The sequence below is a fragment of the Staurois parvus genome, unplaced genomic scaffold, assembly GCF_062004578.1.
Source record: "Staurois parvus isolate SC_StPar_1 unplaced genomic scaffold, SC_StPar_1.0 ptg000721l, whole genome shotgun sequence".
Taxonomy (NCBI): Eukaryota; Metazoa; Chordata; class Amphibia; order Anura; family Ranidae; genus Staurois; species Staurois parvus.
Genome location: NW_028318517.1, coordinates 187,531 through 210,420, shown reverse-complemented (window position 1 = coordinate 210,420; position 22,890 = coordinate 187,531). Strand labels below are relative to the sequence as shown.

At 47.5% G+C, this 22,890-nt stretch overlaps 1 protein-coding gene across 1 annotated transcript in view; it reads left to right on the top strand.

Moving 5' to 3' along the window:
• The window catches only part of LOC149445395 (uncharacterized), a 48,933-nt gene extending 26,358 nt beyond the window's left edge, over positions 1-22,575 (top strand). The window contains exon 6 of the mRNA XM_089653826.1: positions 20,668-22,575. Coding sequence (XP_089509952.1) covers positions 20,668-21,531 — 864 coding nt within the window. The 3' untranslated portion in view covers positions 21,532-22,575. The remainder of the gene's footprint in view (positions 1-20,667) is intronic.
• The last annotated feature ends 315 nt before the right edge of the window (positions 22,576-22,890 follow it).

Genomic DNA, 22,890 nt, shown 5'->3' with positions numbered 1-22,890 from the left:
AGGCACCCAGGACATGTGACTGGGGTCTCCTGCCTTGTGCCTGACTCCTCCAGGGGACCTTCTCTGTTATCTGCTGGCTGTGCCGGGTGGAGGGATATGTCTGTAGTGTCTCAGCCCCAAGTCACTGAGTGCAGTCTCAGGAGATGGGAGACAAGCAGCCCTTTAGGGATCTTTAATTACTGAATACCAATATTATGAGTCCTGACCCTTACTCTGTATAATTTATATTGTACATTACATACTCCTGACCCCTGCACTATATACTCTATGTTGTACATTACATACTCCTGACCCCGGCACTATATACTCTATGTTGTACATTACATACTCCTGACCCCTGCACTGTATACTCTATGTTGTACATTACATACTCCTGACTCCTGCACTGTATACTCTATGTTGTACATTACATACTCCTGATCCCTGCACTATATACTCTGTTGTACGTTACATACTCCTGACCCCTGCACTATATACTCTATGTTGTACATTACATACTCCTGACCCCTGCACTATATACTCTATGTTGTACATTACATACTCCTGACCCCTGCACTATATACTCTCTGTTGTACATTACACACTCCTGACCCCTGCACTATATACTCTATGTTGTACATTACACACTCCTGACCCCTACACTATATACTCTATATTGTACTTTACATACTCCTGACCCCTGCACTATATACTCCATGTTGTACATTACATCCTCCTGACCTCTGCACTATATACTCTATGTTGTACTTTACATACTTCTGTCCCCTGCACTGTATACTCTATGCTGTACATTACATACTCCTGACCCCTGCACTATATACTCTATGTTGTACATTCCATACTCCTGACCCCTGCACTATATATTCTATGTTGTACATTACATACTCCTGACCCCTGCACTATATACTCTATGTTGTACATTCCATACTCCTGACCCCTGCACTATATATTCTATGTTGTACATTACATACTCCTGACCCCTGCACTATATACTCTATGTTGTACATTACATACTCCTGACCCCTGCTCTATATACTCTATGTTGTACATTACATCCTCCTGACCCCTGCACTATATACTCTATGTTGTACATTACATACTCCTGACCCCTGCACTATATACTCTATGTTGTACATTACATACTCCTGACCCCGGCACTATCTACTCTATGTTATACATTACATACTCCTGACCCCTGCAGTATATACTGTGTTGTACATTACATACTCCTGACCGCTGCACTGTATACTCTATGTTGTACATTACACACTCCTGACCCCTGCACTATATACTCTATGTTGTACATTACATTCTCCTGACCCCTGCACTATATACTCTGTTGTACATTACATACTCCTGACCCCTGCACTATATACTCTATGTTGTACATTCCATACTCCTGACCCCTGCACTATATACTCTGTGTTGTACATTCCATACTCCTGACCCCTGCACTATATACTCTATGTTGTACATTACATACTCCTGACCCCTGCACTATATACTCTATGTTGTACATTACATACTCCTGTCCCCTGCACTATATACTCTATGTTGTACATTACATACTCCTGACCCCTGCACTGTATACTCTATGTTGTACATTACATACTCCTGACCCCTGCACTATATACTCTGTTGTACATTACATACTCCTGACCCCTGCACTATATACTCTATGTTTTACATTACATACTCCTGACACCTGCACTATATACTCTATGTTGTACATTACATACTCCTGACCCCTGCACTATATACTCTATGTTGTACATTACATACTCCTGACCCCTGCACTATATTCTCTATGTTGTACATTACATACTCCTGACCCCTGCACTATATACTCTATGTTGTACATTACATACTCCTGACCCCTGCACTATATACTCTATGTTGTACATTACATACTCCTGACCCCTGCACTATATTCTCTATGTTGTACATTACATACTCCTGACCCCTGCACTATATACTCTATGTTGTACATTACATACTCCTGACCCCTGCACTATATTCTCTATGTTGTACATTACATACTCCGGACCCCTGCACTATATTCTCTATGTTGTACATTACATACTCCTGACCCCTGCACTATATACTCTATGTTGTACATTACATACTCCTGACCCCTGCACTATATACTCTATGTTGTACATTACATACTCCTGACCCCTGCACTATATTCTCTATGTTGTACATTACATACTCCGGACCCCTGCACTATATAATCTATGTTGTACATTACATACTCCTGACCCCTGCACTATATTCTTTATGTTGTAGATTACATACTCCTGACCCCTGCACTATATAATCTATGTTGTACATTACATACTCCTGACCCCTGCACTATATTCTTTATGTTGTACATTACATACTCCTGACCCCTGCACTATATAATCTATGTTGTACATTACATACTCCTGACCCCTGCACTATATTCTTTATGTTGTACATTACATACTCCTGACCCCTGCATTATATACTCTACAGTGGATATAAAAAGTCTACACACTCCTGTTAAAATGTCAGGTTTCTGTGATGTAAAAAAATGAGACAAGGATAACTAATTTCAGAACTTTTCCACCTTTAACTTCTGGCCTACCATCCGCAGTGTTTATACTGCAGCAGGGCGGCACCGCTGTGCTACAGCACGTTAAAAAATGGCGTCTAGCAAAACAGGGAGCAAAACAGTTAACCTTTCATTCAATAAAAAAGTTAACCCCTTCCTCCCCAGTGCCATTAGTACAGTGTCAGTTTTTTTTTTTTTTCACTGATCACTGTATTGGTGTCACTGGGGATGTCAGTGACCCCAAGTCAGTTCCCCCCCAGCGTCAGAACGTCCGCTGCAGTCCCGCCATAAGTTGCTGATCACTGTCATAAATCGCTGTTCACCGCCATAAGTCACTGATTGCTGCCATAAGTCGCTGATTGCCGCAATTATTATTATGGAAAAAAAAATTCCCAGTATCTTTCCTGCCATTTGAAACGCTATAACTTTCACGTAAACCAATTAATTTACACGTATTGGGATTTTTGTTAGCAAAGACATGGAGCAGAATACATTTTGGCCGAAATTTATTACAAAATTAGATTTTTAAATTTTTTTACTGCACATGTTTTAGAGCAAAAAGTCCAAAATATAGTTTTTTTTTTCTCAAAATTATCAGACTTTTTTTTATATAGCGCAAAAAATAGAAAACGCACAGGCGATCAAATACCACCAAAAGAAAGCTCAATTTGTGGGGAAAAAAAGGATGTAAATTTATTTTGGGTGCAGTGATGCATGACCGCGCAATTGTCAGTTAAAGTAACGCAGCGACGTAACACAAACCGCTTCTGTAACGGCTTCCTGACCGCCCTATAGCAGAAATACTACTACAGGGCGGCATGGGTGCGCTAAATCACATATATATATATAAGTATACATGATTTGTGCTCCCGTGGTTTTCACGCCCCTCCAAGATGGCATCAGATTGCCAGTCAGTACACCAGTCATCACATTTAACCCCTTGATTGCCAGGAGCATGCTCATGTACAATAGACCTCCATTGCTAGTATAGTGTCTGAACGGGTCAATATCTTTGATCAGATCAGCACTATACCAGCATTCACATTAGTATAGCGTCCCCAAAAACGCAGCGTTAGTGGGATCAGCCCCGGCACCTGTCAACACCTGCGTTTAGCCTCTACGCTTACCCCCCCTTCTCCCCCAGCAAGTGCAGTGTCAGTAGGTCACTGTCACTGATACATTGTACACAAAACCGCAGTGTTGGCAGAATCAGACCTGATCTCTGTTAGCACTTGCCGGTAAATTTTGATGACTTTCATATGCAGCCTCTTAGATTGTAAGCTCCCAGGATCAGGCCCTCCTTTCCCTCTTGTATTGAACTGTATTGTTGCTGTATTGTCTCCCTTTATATTGTAAATCACTGAGCAAACTGTCGGCGCCATAAATCCTGTATAATAATAATAATACCAGCACTGCAGTATCACTTGGTGACGTGGGGAGTCCCATAAGTCCAGTACAAGCTGGTGCGATGGTGAGCACAAGTATTGTCCCGCTGCCACCAAGAATTCACACACAGGCCCATAGAGCCCTTAGTATCCTTCCGGATGTGCTTGCAAATCCCAATTGGCAGCCCACAAATTCTGCAGCCCCTCGTACTTCCCCTGTACACTGTCCAACCTGGAATTCAGGTGGAAATAGAAAATTTAACTCCTTCCCTTGATTTTTGGAGCTGTTTTTCACGGAATATCTGTATGCGTTGATTGTGGATCAAAGCAGTTTCTATGCACAACAATTTATCGCCGCCAACCAAAATTCAAACCTTGCCAGACCAGTCACATGGAAACTCATTACGGTTTCCAAATTTACTTTTTTTTGGGCCTAACCCCTAACATGGGCATTACTAAAAGAAATGAATTGCGGTTGTATTGGTCCGCAGACCCCATTCATCATATGCCGTGTTCTCTGCTGCCATGGCCAGGCATAGATATGAGAGTATAATGTGTTTTATGCATTTCAGCGACAATACACTCTGTCATCCTCAGGGTGACCCTGAATTTCAGCGACAATATACTCTGTCATCCTCGGGGGGACCCTGAATTTCAGCAACAATACACTCTGTCATCCTCAGGGTGACCCTGAATTTCAGCGACAATATACTCTGTCATCCTCGGGGTGACTCTGAATTTGACCGGCTCCACAAAATTCAGCCCCTCGCAAATTACTTTAATCAAAAATTTGCAGATGTCTATACTCCCCAGCAAAACATCTGCGTTGATAAATCCTTCATTAATTTTTCTGGCCGCCTTGCATTCAAACAATTCTCTCCAGCAAGCGTGCCAGATATGGGGTCAAGATGTAGAAGACCTGTGAGAGGACAACAGGCTATACTTATAAGTAGAGATGAGCGAATCGAAGTAGGCGAAGTGGAATTCGAGTCGAATATCGGAAAATTTTCGATTCGCGCCGAATCCGAAAAATAGCCTACTTCGGACGCGCGAATCTAAATTTTTCCTAAAATGGCGGCGGACATGTGCGGCGACGGAGCGGGGATGTCTGGGAAGGCGCACAGACAAGGCGCGCTGACCCATAATGCATTCCTTAATGACATGTGATCGCATCAGCCAATCAGCAGCCAGCCAGCCAGCACTGTGTAATGGTCGAGCTATAAATAGCGGCCATTTTGGAATTCTTCATTTGCCTCCAGTCATTCAAGAGAGGCAGACCGCTCTGTATTAGGGACAGAGTTAGGGCCACAGAAACGTTACTTGGGGACAGAGAAGCATTACTCAGGGACACAGAATTGTTAATGAGGGCCACAGAATCGTTACTTAGGGACAAAGAAACGCTAGTTAGGGCCACAGAATTGTTACTCAGGGACAGACAGAATTGTTACTGAGTGCCAGAGAATTGTTACTTAGGGCCACAGAAACGTTAGTTAGGGCCACAGAATTGTTACTCAGGGACAAACACAGAATTGTTACTGAGGGCCACAGAATTGTTACTCAGGGACAGACAGAATTGTTACTGAGTGCCACAGAATTGTTACTCAGGGACAGACACAGAATTGTTACTGAGGGCCACAGAACTGTTACTTAGGGCCACAGAAACATTAGTAGGGCCACAGAATTGTTACTCAGGGACAGACAGAATTGTTACTGAGTGCCAGAGAATTGTTACTTAGGGCCACAGAAACGTTAGTTAGGGCCACAGAATTGTTACTCAGGGACAGACACAGAATTGTTACTGAGGGCCACAGAACTGTTACTTAGGGCCACAGAAACGTTATTAGGGCCACAGAATTGTTACTCAGGGACAGACAGAATTGTTACTGAGTGCCAGAGAATTGTTACTTAGGGCCACAGAAACGTTAGTAGGGCCACAGAATTGTTACTCAGGGACAGACACAGAATTGTTACTGAGGGCCACAGAACTGTTACTTAGGGCCACAGAACCGTTACTTAGGACCACAGAATTGTTACTCAGGGACACAGAATTGTTACTTAGGGCCACAGAAACGTTACTCAGGGACACAGAATTGTTACTTAGGGCCACAGAAACGTTAGTTAGGGGCACAGAATTGTTACTCAGGGACAGACACAGAATTGTTACTGAGGGCCACAGAATTGTTACTTAGGGCCACAGAAACGTTACTCAGGGACACAGAATTGTTACTGAGGGCCACAGAACCGTTACTTAGGGCCACAGAGTTGTTACTCAGGGACAGACACAGAATTGTTACTCAGGGACACAGAATTGTTACTGAGGGCCACAGAACCGTTACTTAGGGCCACATAAACGTTAATCAGGGACACAGAATTGTTACTGAGGGCCACAGAACCGTTACTTAGGGCCACAGAATTGTTACTCAGGGACAGACACAGAATTGTTACTGAGGGACACAGAATTGTTACTGAGGGCCACAGAACCGTTACTTAGGGCCACAGAAACGTTAATCAGGGACACAGAATTGTTACTGAGGGCCACAGAACCGTTACTTAGGGCCACATAAACGTTAATCAGGGACACAGAATTGTTACTGAGGGCCACAGAACCGTTACTTAGGGCCACAGAATTGTTACTCAGGGACAGACACAGAATTGTTTCTTGAGGGACACAGAATTGTTACTGAGGGCCACAGAACCGTTACTTAGGGCCACGTAAACGTTAATCAGGGACAGACACAGAATTGTTACTGAGGGACACAGAATTGTTACTGAGGGCCACAGAACCGTTACTTAGGGCCACAGAATTGTTACTCAGGGACACAGAATTGTTACTGAGGGCAACAGAACCGTTACTTAGGGCCACAGAATTGTTACTCGGGACAGACACAGAATTGTTACTGAGGGACACAGAATTGTTACTGAGGGCCACAGAACTGTTACTTAGGGCCACAGAATTGTTACTCGGACAGACACAGAATTGTTACTCAGGGACACAGAATTGTTACTGAGGGCCACAGAACTGTTACTTAGGGCCACAGAATTGTTACTCGGACAGACACAGAATTGTTACTCAGGGACACAGAATTGTTACTGAGGGCCACAGAACCGTTACTTAGGGCCACATAAACGTTAATCAGGGACACAGAATTGTTACTGAGGGCCACAGAACCGTTACTTAGGGCCACAGAATTGTTACTCAGGGACAGACACAGAATTGTTACTGAGGGACACAGAATTGTTACTGAGGGCCACAGAACCGTTACTTAGGGCCACAGAAACGTTAATCAGGGACACAGAATTGTTACTGAGGGCCACAGAACCGTTACTTAGGGCCACATAAACGTTAATCAGGGACACAGAATTGTTACTGAGGGCCACAGAACCGTTACTTAGGGCCACAGAATTGTTACTTAGGGACAGACACAGAATTGTTACTGAGGGACACAGAATTGTTACTGAGGGCCACAGAACCGTTACTTAGGGCCACATAATTGTTACTCAGGGACAGACACAGAATTGTTACTCAGGGACACAGAATCGTTGAATTAAAGAGTATGTCAGACAACATGCAGAGGAGTGGCAGAGGAGGCAATGTTTCAGGAGCGAGCAGACGTGGCAGCAGAGGAAGGGGTCGAGGCAGCACTAGTCGCAGCCAGAGGCCAGTGCTCCCGGTGTCATCCAGCGGTCGTGTCTCCACCGACAACCCTGCCGTCATCGATTGGTTGGCTCGGTCGTCTTCCTCTTCCCAGGTCACCTCTGACACCTACAGCCAACGGTCGGTGGGTACGTCAGACACAACCGTTAGTTGGCATGGCCCGGGAGCAAGCCCACTGAAATCACGTGTCCTCTACCTGCCCCTGTCCTTTGGTGTTCCCTCACCAAGCGAAGTATCGCATGCTGTGGGCTCAGCCCCACTGTACAGTGAGGAAGAGCTAACAGAGGGCGGTCAGGAACGGGGGGAGACATCCGCCTCTTCAGCAGCCAGGCGAAGAAGTACTGGCGAGGAGAGTGGCTCGGTAGCCGGTCTAGAGACAGGTCTGTCTCCTGACCCACACGCAGCCGAGGGGGCTAGTAGTGAGGCGGAGACCCTACTTGATGATGAGGAGGTTGATCGCACTTGGCTGCCTCGTCGTCATCAGGTAATTTCTTCCGCATCATCAGGAGAAGAGGGTGCCAGCTTGGCAGCGAGCGAAACAGTCGGTGGGTTGCCCAGGAGGCAGCAGGGTCGCAGCAGTGTCAGTGGAGGCAAACGTCCACGGAGTAGAGCACCAGCTCCACTGCAGCCTACCACCACGGCCAGTAGTGGTGCCGGTGTGCACGGAGGAAGTAGCAGTCAGCCAGTGAGGAGTAGCGGGGGAAAAGTTTCCTACTCGGATGTGTGGCAATTTTTCGTCAAGCCGCCCGAGGAAGTAAACGTAGCCGTATGTCGACTATGTGGCCAGAAAGTCAAGCGTGGCCAGGGGGCCCATGTTGGGACTACAGCGTTGCGTCAGCATATGCAGCATCGCCATTTGGTGGCCTGGGAAAACCGTGATAAAGATACGGCGGTTCTGCCTGCCCCAGCCCCCGCTCATCACCCGCTCCGTTACTTGCTCCGTCACCCGACGTCAATCGCCCTCCATCAGCCAGTCAAGGCTCCAACACCTCTGCTGAGGGGAGTTGTCGCTCTTTGGCATCTTCCGCTCATTCAGATGCTCCTTCTCCTGCTACTCCTCTTCTCGGATTCCGTCAGCAGTCTTTCTTGGAATCCGTTTCCAAGAGACAACAGTTTGCGAGCACGCACCCGACGGTGCAAAAGCTGAACGTCCTCCTGTCCAAGTTGCTGGTGCTGCAGTCCCTCCCTTTCCAAGTGGTGGACTCAGCACCTTTCCGAGAAATGATGGCTTGTGCCGCGCCGCGGTGGAGAGTGCCAAGCCGGCATTTCTTCGCCATAAAGGCAGTGCCAGCCCTGCATTCACATGTAGAAGACATGGTGGGCCAGTCTTTGAGCATGTCGGTCTCTGCCAAAGTGCACGGCAGCGCCGACGTGTGGAGCTGTAACTACGGTCAGGGACAGTACATGTCATTTACGGCCCACTGGGTGAACGTGGTGCCGGCACAGCCGCACCAGCAACTTGGACAGGTCACGACGCTTTTGCCTCCACGTTTGCACGTCCTTGGTCCAGCAAACATGTCCGCCTCTACCACCTCTTCTTCCGCCGTGTCCTCAGCCGCCACCCCCGTGCCAAGTCCCATTACCCGACCGGCATATCACATGTGCAGGGCGCAACGGTGTCACGCTGTGCTGCACCTGGTATGCCTTGGCGAACGTAGTCACACAGGGGAGGAACTTCTGAGTGTAATGAACAGAGAAATCGACAGATGGCTGTCTCCGCGCAAACTGAAAATCGGAACCATGTTGACCGACAACGGAAAGAACATGGTGTCTGCTCTGCGTCAAGGAAGGTTGTGCCATGCGCCATGCATGGCTCACGTGTTCAATCTGGTTGTCAAGCGGTTCCTAAAATCCACCATCCCACTGCAAGACATCCTTAAAATGTCGCGTAAACCTTGCATGCATTTCAGCCATTCCTACACCGCAAAGAACACCCTCATTGAGCTGCAGCGGCAGAACGGAATTCCACATCATCGCCTGATCTGCGACGTTGCAACAAGGTGGAATTCAACCCTACACATGTTAGACCGCCTTTACGAACAGCGAAAGGCCATCACCGATTTCCTGATGTTACAAGCGGATAAAGGTACTCCCCTGTGTAACTTCGATGTCAGCCATTGGCAGCTCATGCGTGACACCTGCCGCTTGCTCAGGCCCTTTGAGGAGGCCACGCTATTCGTGAGTCGGCAGGACTATGGGATGAACGACGTCATTCCTCTGTTGCACGTCCTGGAACAAATGCTGTTAACAATGGCTGGTCAGGGTGCGGTAGACGTGGCGCACAGATCTCAACGCCACATGACCCTAGTGGGGCCAGGACAGGAAGAAGAGGAGGAGGTAGAGGAGGACATTTGTGCTCAGGAATTATTCAGTGAAATGGGTGGTTTTTCCACTCAGCGGACAGGAGTGGAGGAGCAGGAGCATCTGGGAGAGGAGGAGGAGACAGAGGACCCAGACGCACCGTGGCAGTATGCTGTGGAGATGGAGGCAGGGAGTCCCTCGCATTCCTTGGCGCAAATGGCCCATAGCATGCTCGGTTGCTTGCGTAGCGACAGCCGAATAATAACCATCAGACAGAGGGATGACTTTTGGCTGTCCACCTTGTTGGACCCTCGCTATCGTTCCAAAATGGTGGCCTTTTTCACACCTGCTGAGAGGGAGGCCAAAATAACGTACTATAAAAACCACCTATGTAGTCAGTTGGTCTCTGCCTTTGTGCGCCAACGTCCATCCTCAGACACTGTGGGCCCTGTGCGCTCGCGTTTTGCTGCCATGGCAGCAGGGGAGGGGTGGGGTGGTAGGAGCAGTGGCAGCTCCACCAGCAGCGGCTGCCTCAGTCTGCAGTCGATGATGAGTAGCTTTCTTCACCAGCGCAGTGAGGAAACTACTAACCAGCCGCAGCAGCAGCAGCAGCATCAGGTGGACCTGGAGCAGGAGCTCAAACAACAGGCTTGGGCCTACTTGGACAGCACCCTGCCAACCGAGGTAGACAATCCCCTTGACTACTGGGCAACGAAACTTGACCTTTGGCCCCAACTAGCTGAATTTGCCCTTGAAAGGCTGTCATGCCCGGCCAGTAGCGTGGCATCGGAGCGCGTGTTTAGTGCGGCAGGAGGTATTGTAACTCCGCGGAGGACACGACTGTCCACCCAAAGTGTGGAGAGACTCACGTTTGTGAAAATGAATCAGGCGTGGATTAGTCTGGATTTCAAACCACCAGTTCCTGACACAACTGACTAAATCTGCCATGAATCATGCCACAAACATGTGCCATTTTCAGGTCTCCTCACACTGCTGGTGTGTTCCATTTTTTGTCATAGGGTGCTGGCAGATTATGGGCCTCCCATAGCTGCTGCCAGGCCCCTAATCTGCCATGGGCCCCTATATACCGCCTCCTCATGCTGCTGCCAAGTCCAGAGTCTCTCATGGGTCCCTGTACGGCCTCCCATTGCTGCTGTCTCCATCGCCACACTCTGCCATGTGCCACTTTCAGGTCTCCTCACACTGCTGGTGTGTTCAATTTTTTGACATAGGGTGCTGGCAGATTACGGGCCTCCCATAGCTGCTGCCAGGCCCCTAATCTGCCATGGGCCCCTATATACCGCCTCCTCATGCTGCTGCCAAGTCCAGAGTCTCTCATGGGTCCCTGTACGGCCTCCCATTGCTGCTGTCTCCATCGCCACACTCTGCCATGTGCCACTTTCAGGTCTCCTCACACTGCTGGTGTGTTGAATTTTTTGACATAGGGTGCTGGCAGATTACGGGCCTCCCATAGCTGCTGCCATGCCCCTAATCTGCCATGGGCCCCTGTACCGCCTCCTCATGCTGCTGCCAGGTCCACAGTCTCTCATGCCATGTGCCACTTTCAGGTCTCCTCACACTGCTGGTGTGTTCCATTTTTTGTCATAGGGTGCTGGCAGATTACGGGCCTCCCATTGCTGCTGCCAGGCCCGTAATCTGCCATGGGCCCCTGTACCGCCTCTTCATGCTGCTGCCAGGTCCAGAGTGTGTCATGGGTCCCTGTACGGCCTCCCATTGCTGCTGCCAGGAGGCAGCAGGGTCGCAGCAGTGTCAGTGGAGGCAAACGGCCACGGAGTAGAGCACCAGCTCCACTGCAGCCTACCACCACGGCCAGTAGTGGTGCCGGTGTGCACGGAGGAAGTAGCAGTCAGCCAGTGAGGAGTAGCGGGGGCAAAGTTTCCTACTCGGCGGTGTGGCAATTTTTTGTCAAGCCGCCCGAGGAAGTAAACGTAGCCGTATGTCGACTATGTGGCCAGAAAGTCAAGCGTGGCCAGGGGGCCCATGTTGGGACTACAGCGTTGCATCAGCATATGCAGCGTCGCCATTCGGTGGCCTGGGAAAACCGTGATAAAGATACGGCGGTTCTGCCTGCCCCAGCCCAGGGTTCCATTTTGTCATAGGTTGCTGGCAGATTAAAGGCCTCCCATAGGTGCCGCCAGGCCCCAAATCGGCCATGGGCCCCCGTACCGCCTGGTCACGCTGCTGCTGAGCCCACAGTGTGACCTGGGTCCCTGTACGGCCTCCCATTGCTCACACTCTACCATGTGCCACTTTGAGGTCTCCTCACACTCCTGCGGTTTTCCATTTTGTCATAGGTTGCTGGCAGATTAAAGGCCTCCCATAGGTGCCACCAGGCCCCAAATCGCCAATGGGCCCCCGTACCGCCTGGTCACGCTGCTGCTGAGCCCACAGTGTGACCTGGGTCCCTGTACGGCCTCCCATTGCTCCCACTCTACCATGTGCCACTTTGAGGTCTCCTCACACTCCTGCGGTTTTCCATTTTGTCATAGGTTGCTGGCAGATTACAGGCCTCCCATAGGTGCTGCCAGGCCCCAAATCGGCCATGGGCCCCCGGACCACCTGGTCACGCTGCTGCTGAGCCCACAGTGTGACCTGGGTCCCTGTACCGCCTCCCATTGCTCCCACTCTACCATGTGCCACTTTGAGGTCTCCTCACACTCCTGCGGTTTTCCATTTTGTCATAGGTTGCTGGCAGATTAAAGGCCTCCCATAGGTGCCGCCAGGCCCCAAATCGCCAATGGGCCCCCGTACCGCCTGGTCACGCTGCTGCTAGGCCCACAGTGTGACCTGGGTCCCTGTACCGCCTCCCATTGCTCCTACTGTACCATGTGCCACTTTGAGGTCTCCTCACACTCCTGCGGTTTTCCATTTTGTCATAGGTTGCTGGCAGATTAAAGGCCTCCCATAGGTGCCGCCAGGCCACAAATCGGCCATGGGCCCCCGTACCGCCTGGTCACGCTGCTGCTGAGCCCACAGTGTGACCTGGGTCCCTGTACGGCCTCCCATTGCTTCCACTCTGCCATGTGCCACTTTGAGGTCTCCTCACACTCCTGCGGTTTTCCATTTTGTCATAGGTTGCTGGCAGGTTACAGGCCTCCCATAGGTGCCGCCAGGCCCCAAATCGGCCATGGGCCCCCGTACCGCCTGGTCACGCTGCTGCTGAGCCCACAGTGTGACCTGGGTCCCTGTACGGCCTCCCATTGCTTCCACTCTGCCATGTGCCACTTTGAGGTCTCCTCACACTCCTGCGGTTTTCCATTTTGTCATAGGTTGCTGGCAGATTACAGGCCTCCCATAGGTGCTGCCAGGCCCCAAATCGGCCATGGGCCCCCGTACCGCCTGGTCACGCTGCTGCTGGGCCCACAGTGTGACCTGGGTCCCTGTACGGCCTCCCATTGCTCCCACTCTACCATGTGCCACTTTGAGGTCTCCTCACACTCCTGCGGTTTTCCATTTTGTCATAGGTTGCTGGCAGGTTACAGGCCTCCCATAGGTGCCGCCAGGCCCCAAATCGGCCATGGGCCCCCGTACCGCCTGGTCACGCTGCTGCTGAGCCCACAGTGTGACCTGGGTCCCTGTACCGCCTCCCATTGCTCCCACTCTGCCATGTGCCACTTTGAGGTCTCCTCACACTCCTGCGGTTTTCCATTTTGTCATAGGTTGCTGGCAGATTACAGGCCTTCCATAGGTGCCGCCAGGCCCCAAATCGGCCATGGGCCCCCGTACCGCCTGGTCACGCTGCTGCTGAGCCCACAGTGTGACCTGGGTCCCTGTACCGCCTCCCATTGCTCCCACTCTGCCATGTGCCACTTTGAGGTCTCCTCACACTCCTGCGGTTTTCCATTTTGTCATAGGTTGCTGGCAGATTACAGGCCTCCCATAGGTGCCGCCAGGCCCCAAATCGGCCATGGGCCCCCGTACCGCCTGGTTACGCTGCTGCTGAGCCCACAGTGTGACCTGGGTCCCTGTATGGCCTCCCATTGCTCCCACTCTGCCATGTGCCACTTTGAGGTCTCCTCACACTCCTGCGGTTTTCCATTTTGTCATAGGTTGCTGGCAGATTACAGGCCTCCCATAGGTGCCGCCAGGCCCCAAATCGGCCATGGGCCCCCGTACCGCCTGGTCACGCTGCTGCTGAGCCCACAGTGTGACCTGGGTCCCTGTACCGCCTCCCATTGCTCCCACTCTGCCATGTGCCACTTTGAGGTCTCCTCACACTGCTGGTGTGTTCAATTTTTTGACATAGGGTGCTGGCAGATTACGGGCCTCCCATTGCTGCTGCCAGGCACGTAATCTGCCATGGACCCCCGTACCGACTCCTCATGCTGTGACGTTGCAACAAGGTGGAATTCAACCCTACATATGTTAGACCGCCTTTACGAACAGCGAAAGGCCATCACAGATTTCCTGATGTTAAAAGCGGATAAAGGTACTCCCTGTGTAACTTAGATGTCAGCCATTGGCAGCTCATGCGTGACACCTGCGCTTGCTCAGGCCCTTTGAGGAGGCCACGCTATTCGTGAGTCGGCAGGACTATGGGATGAACGAGGTCAAATCTGCCATGGGCCCCCGTACCGCCTGGTCACGTTGCTGCTGGGTCCACAGTGTGACCTGGGTCCCTGTACCGCCTCCCATTGCTCCCACTCTGCCATGTGCCACTTTCAGGTCTCCTCACACTCCTGCTGGTTTCCATTTTGTCATAGGTTGCTGTTTGGCCTCCCATTGCTGCTGCCTCCACCGCCACACTGTGGCTCCAAACACTGGTTTTGGCCCCGTGACTGGCCAAATGAGTGAAGTGTGCGGTGATTCTAAGATCGACGGCACTCATCTGCATGTCATACTGACTGACAGTATTATTTCTCTTCCCCAGCAGACTCCAAGGGCATTTAAATTAAAGGTACAGTGTTCTGCACTAATATTAAGTCTCTCTGAAGCCTAGAAACACCCTTTTTTAAGTTAAATTCACAGCGAATATATTCGACTCGAATCGAATATTGTCCACGAATTCGCCGTATCAGTCGAATCGAATTTTTGAATACTTCGCTCATCTCTACTTATAAGTTTCAGATTTACGAGGGAAAAGATAGTCATGTGGAGCCCCCCGGATGCCCAGACTACATGGGGAGCATTGACAAGATAGTTTGGGACTTGGTGTCATCATTTCTCCATATGGGGTACCACTTATACGTGGACAATTTTTATTCAATCGTTCCACTATTTAGACATTTGTACAATCTTGGAACTTGCACTTGTGGCATACAAAAAAAAAGAACATATCATATATACCCAACAAGGACCAGCGACGTACTGGTACATTACTGGACTTTGAATGGTTATACCAGGATGATGGCTACAGCTGCAGGCATCATCCTTGTATCGTTTTTTTCAGCTGACGATCAGCTTTCATGTAAAAGCAATCGCAGTGGCTAATTAGCTGCAGGATTGCTTTTACAAGCAGCGGGAGACAATTCCCCCCCCCGCTTCCTTCCATGGCCTTTTCGGCCAGTCCCGAGCCATCAGGGGAACCTGAGAATGCAGCCGGTGTTTCTGCCAGCTGACCATAGAGCTGATTGGAGACCAGAATGGTGCCAATAATCTCTATAGTCTAAGAATTCGGAAGCTACGAGCATTTCATCACTTCAGTTTTGCAGGATATAAACAGCGCCATTTGTAAATTGGGAAAGCATCTGATCACACCGATCTTGGTTTGATTAGATAATGTAAGGGCAGAGGAGATATCTAGAGTCTGATAGACCCCAGATTTCTCAAAAAAGAATATATGACAATGCCCATTGAAGTTATAGGGGATATTTGCATTCCCTGTGATAGCATTAAAAGTGATAAAAAAAAAATGGACAGTGTAAAAATAGTTAAAAAAATCAAAATAACTTAAAACAAAAAAAAGGACCCTCGATTCTCGCACACGTGCGCACCTGCGTTCAAGAGCGTTGATCCTGTGCCAGTATGTAAACAGCGGTTGCACCATGCATGTGAGGTATTGCCACGAACGTCAGATGAAGGGCAGTAATTCTAACACTAGACCTCCTCTGTAAATCTATAATGGTAGCTTGTAAAGGCTTTAAAACATTGCCTATGGATATTAAAAATGTATGCAGTTTGTCACCATTGCACGGGGCATGCACAGTTTTAAATCATGTCATGTTTGGTATCTATTTACTTGGCATACCATCATCTTTTATATTTTACAAAATAATTGGCCAATATATTGTGTTTTTGTGCATTAAAACAGTGTATTTTTTTTTAAAAAAGTGCGTTTGATAAATCGCTGCGCGAGTACTATGTGCCATCAAAAATTGTAGTACCCACCATTTTATCATTTTATTCACCAGGGTGTTTGCTTTAAAAAAATATATAATGTTTGGGAGTTTCAATTAATTTCCCAGCAAAAAATACTGATTTTTTTCTTGTGAACAAAAAGTGTCAGAAAAGGCTTGGTCTTGTGAAAAAGTGAGATTTGTAAAATATTCACCATGCCTCTTTTTAAATTCCTTGGGGTGTCTACTTTCCAGAAAGGGGTCATTTGGGGGGGGGGGGGGGGTTGGTGCTATTCTGGCATTTCAGGGCCTTTGAAACTGATAGGTAGTGAGGAAGAGAAATGAGGAAGTTACGCACCTTCAGGCTTTCAAAGTGGTCATTGGATTTCAGGCTCCTGTATGTGGCTAGGCTCCCAAAAAGTCTCACACATGTGGTATCCTCATACTCTGTAGAAGTAGCAGAATGTATTTTGGGGTGTAATTCCACATATACCCATGGCTTGTGTGAGAAATAAATCATTTAAATGACAACTTTGTGTAAAAAAAAATGTTTTCGTCATTTTCCAGAAATTTGTAGAAAAAAAATAAATCTTCCATGGACTCAATATGCCTTTCAGCAGATAGCTTAGGGTGTCTTCTTTCTGTAAAGGGGTAATTTGGGGGTGTTTGTACTGTCCTGGTATTTTAGCACCTCAAGAAATGTGATGGGTGGTCAGAGAGTAAAAGCTGTAAATTCCATTATCTATCCCATAGTTTGTAGACGCTATAACTTTCACACAAAGCAATCAATATACAATTATTGGGATTTTCCACCAAAAACATGGAGCAGAATACATTTTGGCCTAAATTTGTGACAAAATTTGGGAGGTTTTTTGGATATTTTTTATGACCAAAATGAGAAAATATAGTTTTTTTCAAAAAAAAATTTTTTCTTCAAAAATGTTTTTATTTATAGCGCCAAAAATAAAAAGTGCAAAGTTGATCAAATACCACCAAAAGAAAGCTCTATTTGTGTGTAAAAAAGGACATAAATTTCATTTATGTACCATATTGCATGACCGCGCAATTGTCAGTTAAACTAGCGCAGCGCTGTATAGCAAAGAAATGTCGTAAATTCCATTATCTCTCCCATAGTTTGTAGACGCTATAACTTCACACAAAGCAATCTATATACACTTATTGGGATTTTTTTTCACCAAAAACATGGAGCAGAATACATTTTGCTCTAAATTTATAACCAACTTGGAGTTTACTATATATTTTTTATAGCTGAAAAAAATATATTGTTTTTCTTCAAAATGTTTGGTCTTTTTTTTTTTTATAGCATGAAAAATAAAAAGCGCACAGGTGATCAAATACCACCAAAAGACAGCTCTATTTGTGTGAAAAAAGGACGTAAATTTTGTTTGGGTGCAGCATTGCATGACCGCGCAATTATCAGTTGAATTAATGCAGCGCCAAGTAGCAAAAAGAGGCGTGGTCATTAAGATGGGTAAATCCTCTGGATGGCAAGTGGTTAATGTGACCTATAAACTGTACAACTCAATTGAAAAACAAACAATCTGATATCTTTTAGGGGGGAAATAAACAAAAAATACTAAAATAATGTGGTTGCATAAGTGTGCACACCCTCTTATAACTGGGGATGTAGCTGTGTTCAGAATGATGCCTCTGATCAACCCCAAATAAAGATCAGCTGTTCTAGTCTGTCTTTACTGACATTTTCTTAGTCGCATCCTACACCAAAAGCCATGGTCCGCAGAGAGCTTCCAAAGCATCAGAGGGATCTCATTGTTAAAGGTATCAGTCAGGAGAAGGGTACAAAAGAATTCCCAAGGCATTAGATGTATTAGATATACCATGGATCACAGTGAAGACAGTCATCATCAAGTGGAGATAATATGGTGCAACAGTGACATCACCAACAGTGACATCGCCAACAGTGACATCGCCAACAGTGACATCGCCAACAGTGACATCGCCAACAATGACCTCACCAACAGTGACATCACCAACAGTGACATCACCAACAGTGACATCGCCAACAGTGACATCGCCAACAATGACCTCACCAACAGTGACATCACCAACAGTGACATCGCCAACAGTGACATCGCCAACAGTGACATCGCCAACAATGACCTCGCCAACAGTGACATCGCCAACAGTGACATCGCCAACAGTGACATCGCCAACAGTGACATCGCCAACAGTGACATCGCCAACAGTGACATCGCCAACAGTGACATCGCCAACAGTGTCATCGCCAACAATGACATCGCCAACAGTGACATCACCAACAGTGACATCACCAAGAACTGGACGTCCCTCCAAAATGGATGAAAAGACGAGAAGAAAACTGGTCTGGGAGGCGGCCAAGAGGCCTACAGCAACATGAAAGGAGCTGCAGGAATATGTGGCAAGTCCTGGCTGTGTGGTCCATGTGACAACAATCTCCGTGTTCTTCATATGTCTGGTCTATGGGGTAGAGTGGAAGATGGAAGCCTTTTCTTAGGAAGAAAACCATCCAAGCCCGGCTACATTCTGCAAAAACACATCTGAAGTCTCCCAGAAGCATGTGGGGAGATGTGTTCTGGTCTGATGAAACCAAGGATGAACTTTCTGGACATATTTCAAAAAGATATGTTTGGCACAAAAATAACACTGCACACCACCAGAAGAACACCATACCCACTGTGAAGCATGGTGGTGGCAGCATCATGCTTTGGGGCTGTTTTTCTTCAGCTGGAAATGGGGCCTTAGTCAAGGTAGAGGGAATTATGAACAGTTCCAAATACCAGTCAATATCAGCACCGAACCTTCCGGCTTCTGCTAGAAAGCTGAACAAAGAGGAGCTTCACCTTTCAGCATTGCGACCACCCAAAGCATCCATCCAAATCCACAAAGGAATGGCTTCACCAGAAGAAGATGGAAGATTTGGAATGGCCCAGCCAGAGCCCAGACCTGAATCTGATGGACAATCTGTGGGGTGATCTGAAGAGGGCTGTGCGCAGGAGATGACACGCAATCTGACAGATTTGGAGTGTTTCTGCAAGGAAGAGCGGGCAAATATTGCCAAGTCAGGATGTGCCGTGCTGATAGACTCCTCCCCAAAAAGACTGAGTGCTGGAATCACATCAAAAGGGGCTTCAACAAAGGATTAGTGTAAGGGTGTGTACACTTATGCAACCAGATTATTTTTTTTTTATTTTTACTTCCCCCCGCCTAAACGATTTCAGTTTGTTGTTCAACTGAGTTGTACAGTTTATAGGTCACATTAAAGGTGGAAAAAGTTCTGAAATTATTTATCTTTGTCTCATTTTTTACATCAAAAAAACCTGACATTTTAACAGGGGTGTGCAGACCTTTTATATCCACTCTATGTTGTACGTTACATATTCCTGACCCCTGCACTGTATACTCTATGTTGTACATTACATACTCCTGACCCCTGCACTATATACTCTATGTTGTACATTACATACTCCTGACCCCTGCACTATATACTCTATGTTGTACATTACATCCTCCTGACCCCTGCACTATATACTCTATGTTGTACATTACATACTCCTGACCCCTGCACTATATACTCTATGTTGTACATTACATCCTCCTGACCCCTGCACTATATACTCTATGTTGTACTTTACATACTCCTGACCCCTGCACTATATACTCTGTTGTACATTACATACTCCTGACCCCTGCACTATATACTCTATGTTGTACGTTACATTCTCCTGACCCCTGCACTATATACTCTATGTTGTACATTACATACTCCTGACCCCTGCACTATATACTCTATGTTGTACATTCCATACTCCTGACCCCTGCACTATATACTCTATGTTGTACATTACATACTCCTGACCCCTGCACTATATACTCCATGTTGTACATTACATACTCCTGACCCCTGCACTATATACTCTATGTTGTACGTTACATACTCCTGACCCCTGCACTATATACTCTATGTTGTACATTACATACTCCTGACCCCTGCACTATATACTCTGTGTTGTACATTACATCCTCCTGACCCCTGCACTATATACTCTGTGTTGTACATTACATACTCCTGACCCCTGCACTATATACTCTGTGTTGTACATTCCATAGCCCTGGCTTCTTCTCTCCCCCTCCCCCCACTGCTATATATACACATAATATGGATTCTCTTTTGTTGCACCCATTTCCTCCCAGCTGGACATTTTATATCGGATGATGTGATTGGAGCACAGACTTTTACATGGTGATAATAATGTGATCACATCCTCCAACTTTGGACCCTTAAACAGAAAGTGATAATGAGGGAGGAGTCAATACCCCAATGATGGTGGTCTTCAGGATCAGTCCAGTCTTCATCTTGGTTGTTCTCCCCCCATCCTCACTCTCTGACCTCTGGTGGAGCTCAGCCAGTCCTGGTTTGGGGGAACCAATCAGCTCCTGTCTAGTAATCCTCTTTGTCTTTGTATTTTAGTCCATGGCCGGGAGATGAGGAAAACCTCCGAGGATTGTCTCACTTTGTCTCCAGACTGGAAAGTAGAAGATGAGGACATCACACAGTCTAGTCCAGAAGAAAACCCGGCTCCCTCCAATGTCCATCCGGCACCACCCAGTGTAGATGGACCATCGGATTCCTCGTATCCTGAGGAACCTCAGACTGTGCGGGACCGGGCCGGCCTTCCAACAGGGAAGAGCTTCTCCTGTACTGAGTGCGGGAAGGGTTTCTGTTATAAATCCCATCTTAATCAGCATAAAATATCTCACACGGGGGAGAAGCCGTATTCTTGTACTGAATGCGGGAAATGTTTTGTGGAAAAATCAAAACTTATCATACATCAGAGATCTCATGCAGGAGAAATGCCGCATTCCTGTCCTGAGTGCGGGAAATGTTTTGTAGAAAAATCAAGACTTATCATACATCAGAGGTCTCACACAGGGGAGAAGCTGTATTCCTGTCCTGAGTGCGGGAAAAGTTTTTCACGCAAGTTCAGTCTTTCCATACATCAGAGATCTCACAGAGGGGAGAAGCCGTATTCCTGTCTTGAGTGTGGGAAATGTTTTGTAGAAAAATCAAAACTTGTCAGACATCAGAGGTCTCACAGGGGGGAGAAGCCGTATTCCTGTCCTGTGTGCGGGAAATGTTTTTCACAGAAGTCCCATCTTTACAGACATCAGAGATCTCACACAGGGGAGAAGCCATATTCCTGTCCTGTGTGCGGAAAATGTTTTTCACAGAAGTCCAGTCTTTCCACACATCAGAGATCTCATATGGGGAAGAATCCACTTTCCTGTCCTGAGTGAGGGAAATGTTCCTCACTGAAGTCCTGTCTTCCTGTACATCAGGGGTCCCACACAACCCTGGAGGTGTATTAGTGCCTTGAGTGTGGGAAATGTCTTCTAGATGAATGTTGCTGGACATCTCAGCTCTCGTGTGGGGAAGAAGCACACCCTGATATACACCTCAGATATACTCCATGGCTGATCTTCATCATGGAAGGAACAGTTGATAAGGAGATGAGAGGCCCCCAAAGACATGGATGAAGTGCAGTAAATGTCGGGGTGCAGAGTGGTCAGTAGATCCTGGAAATGAAGGACACAACTTCAGCCCTTCTTGGGTGTCGGAGTTGCGTTTCCTGATAATGATATAGCGGGTTACAGAGCTAGAAGCCGGGAGAGCCCAGATCTGGTTATCGGGGAACTTTACACAGACAACAAGAACTTCTGAAGTTGATGTCCTTCATTTCAAGGCTCTACAGAACAGTGGTGACCCCGAAGCGTCTCTCTGTCTTCAGTCCATCCTTCTCCCATCCCCCAACAGGAGGGAAGGAGAACTCCGCCCCAAACTAGGGGGGAACTTTCCTCTCATTATTTCCCTTGGCTTCTGTGTGGGTTTGGGTGGTTGGAGGAGTGCGGCACGAGAGGGAACACAGCTTGTTGTTCTATGTCTACATATGGGGTCTGGGTAGAGGGGATCCACCGGAAAATATTTCTACTCTTTGATTTTGTGCAAATCGTTTCTGTTTTCACTTTGAAGGGCGATATTATGTGTGGTTTGTAAAAGGGATTGGCCCAATAGATACCGCCCCACTTAGAGAATAGATGAGCTAATATGACCAGCATTCATTCAGCCAAGTCACATGTTGGGATCTTTTCTACAATACCTTGTTATAATAATGGAACACGTTGTGTATTGTATTGTACACCAATAATAATGACTCCGCCCCCACATTCCAGACAAGGAATCTTCCTGACCAATCAGATTCCTTCCCTTGTTATTTCCTGATTCTATGATTACAATCTTGTTAGAAGTAAAACTATAATAAAGAATTTATTGAGTGAAAAGAATTGTGTGTGTCGGGGCCACGATGGGGATCTTTGGGGCCCAAACATTTCTCACAGGAGACACTTTACAAGCCTTTACAGGTCATCCAGTTTCTGGTTCACCATGAATAATGGCCCAGAGTGCAGGGGTCAGGAGACTACTTCATACAGCCCTGCAAACAACGTGCAGTGGTCAGGAGTTACATCCCAGAGTACAGAGTGTAGTGGTCAGGAGTATGTGATTTCCATCCCAGAGTACAGAGTGTAGTGGTCAGGAGTATGTGATATACATCCCAGAGTACAGAGTGCAGTGGTCAGGAGTATGTGATTTCCATCCCA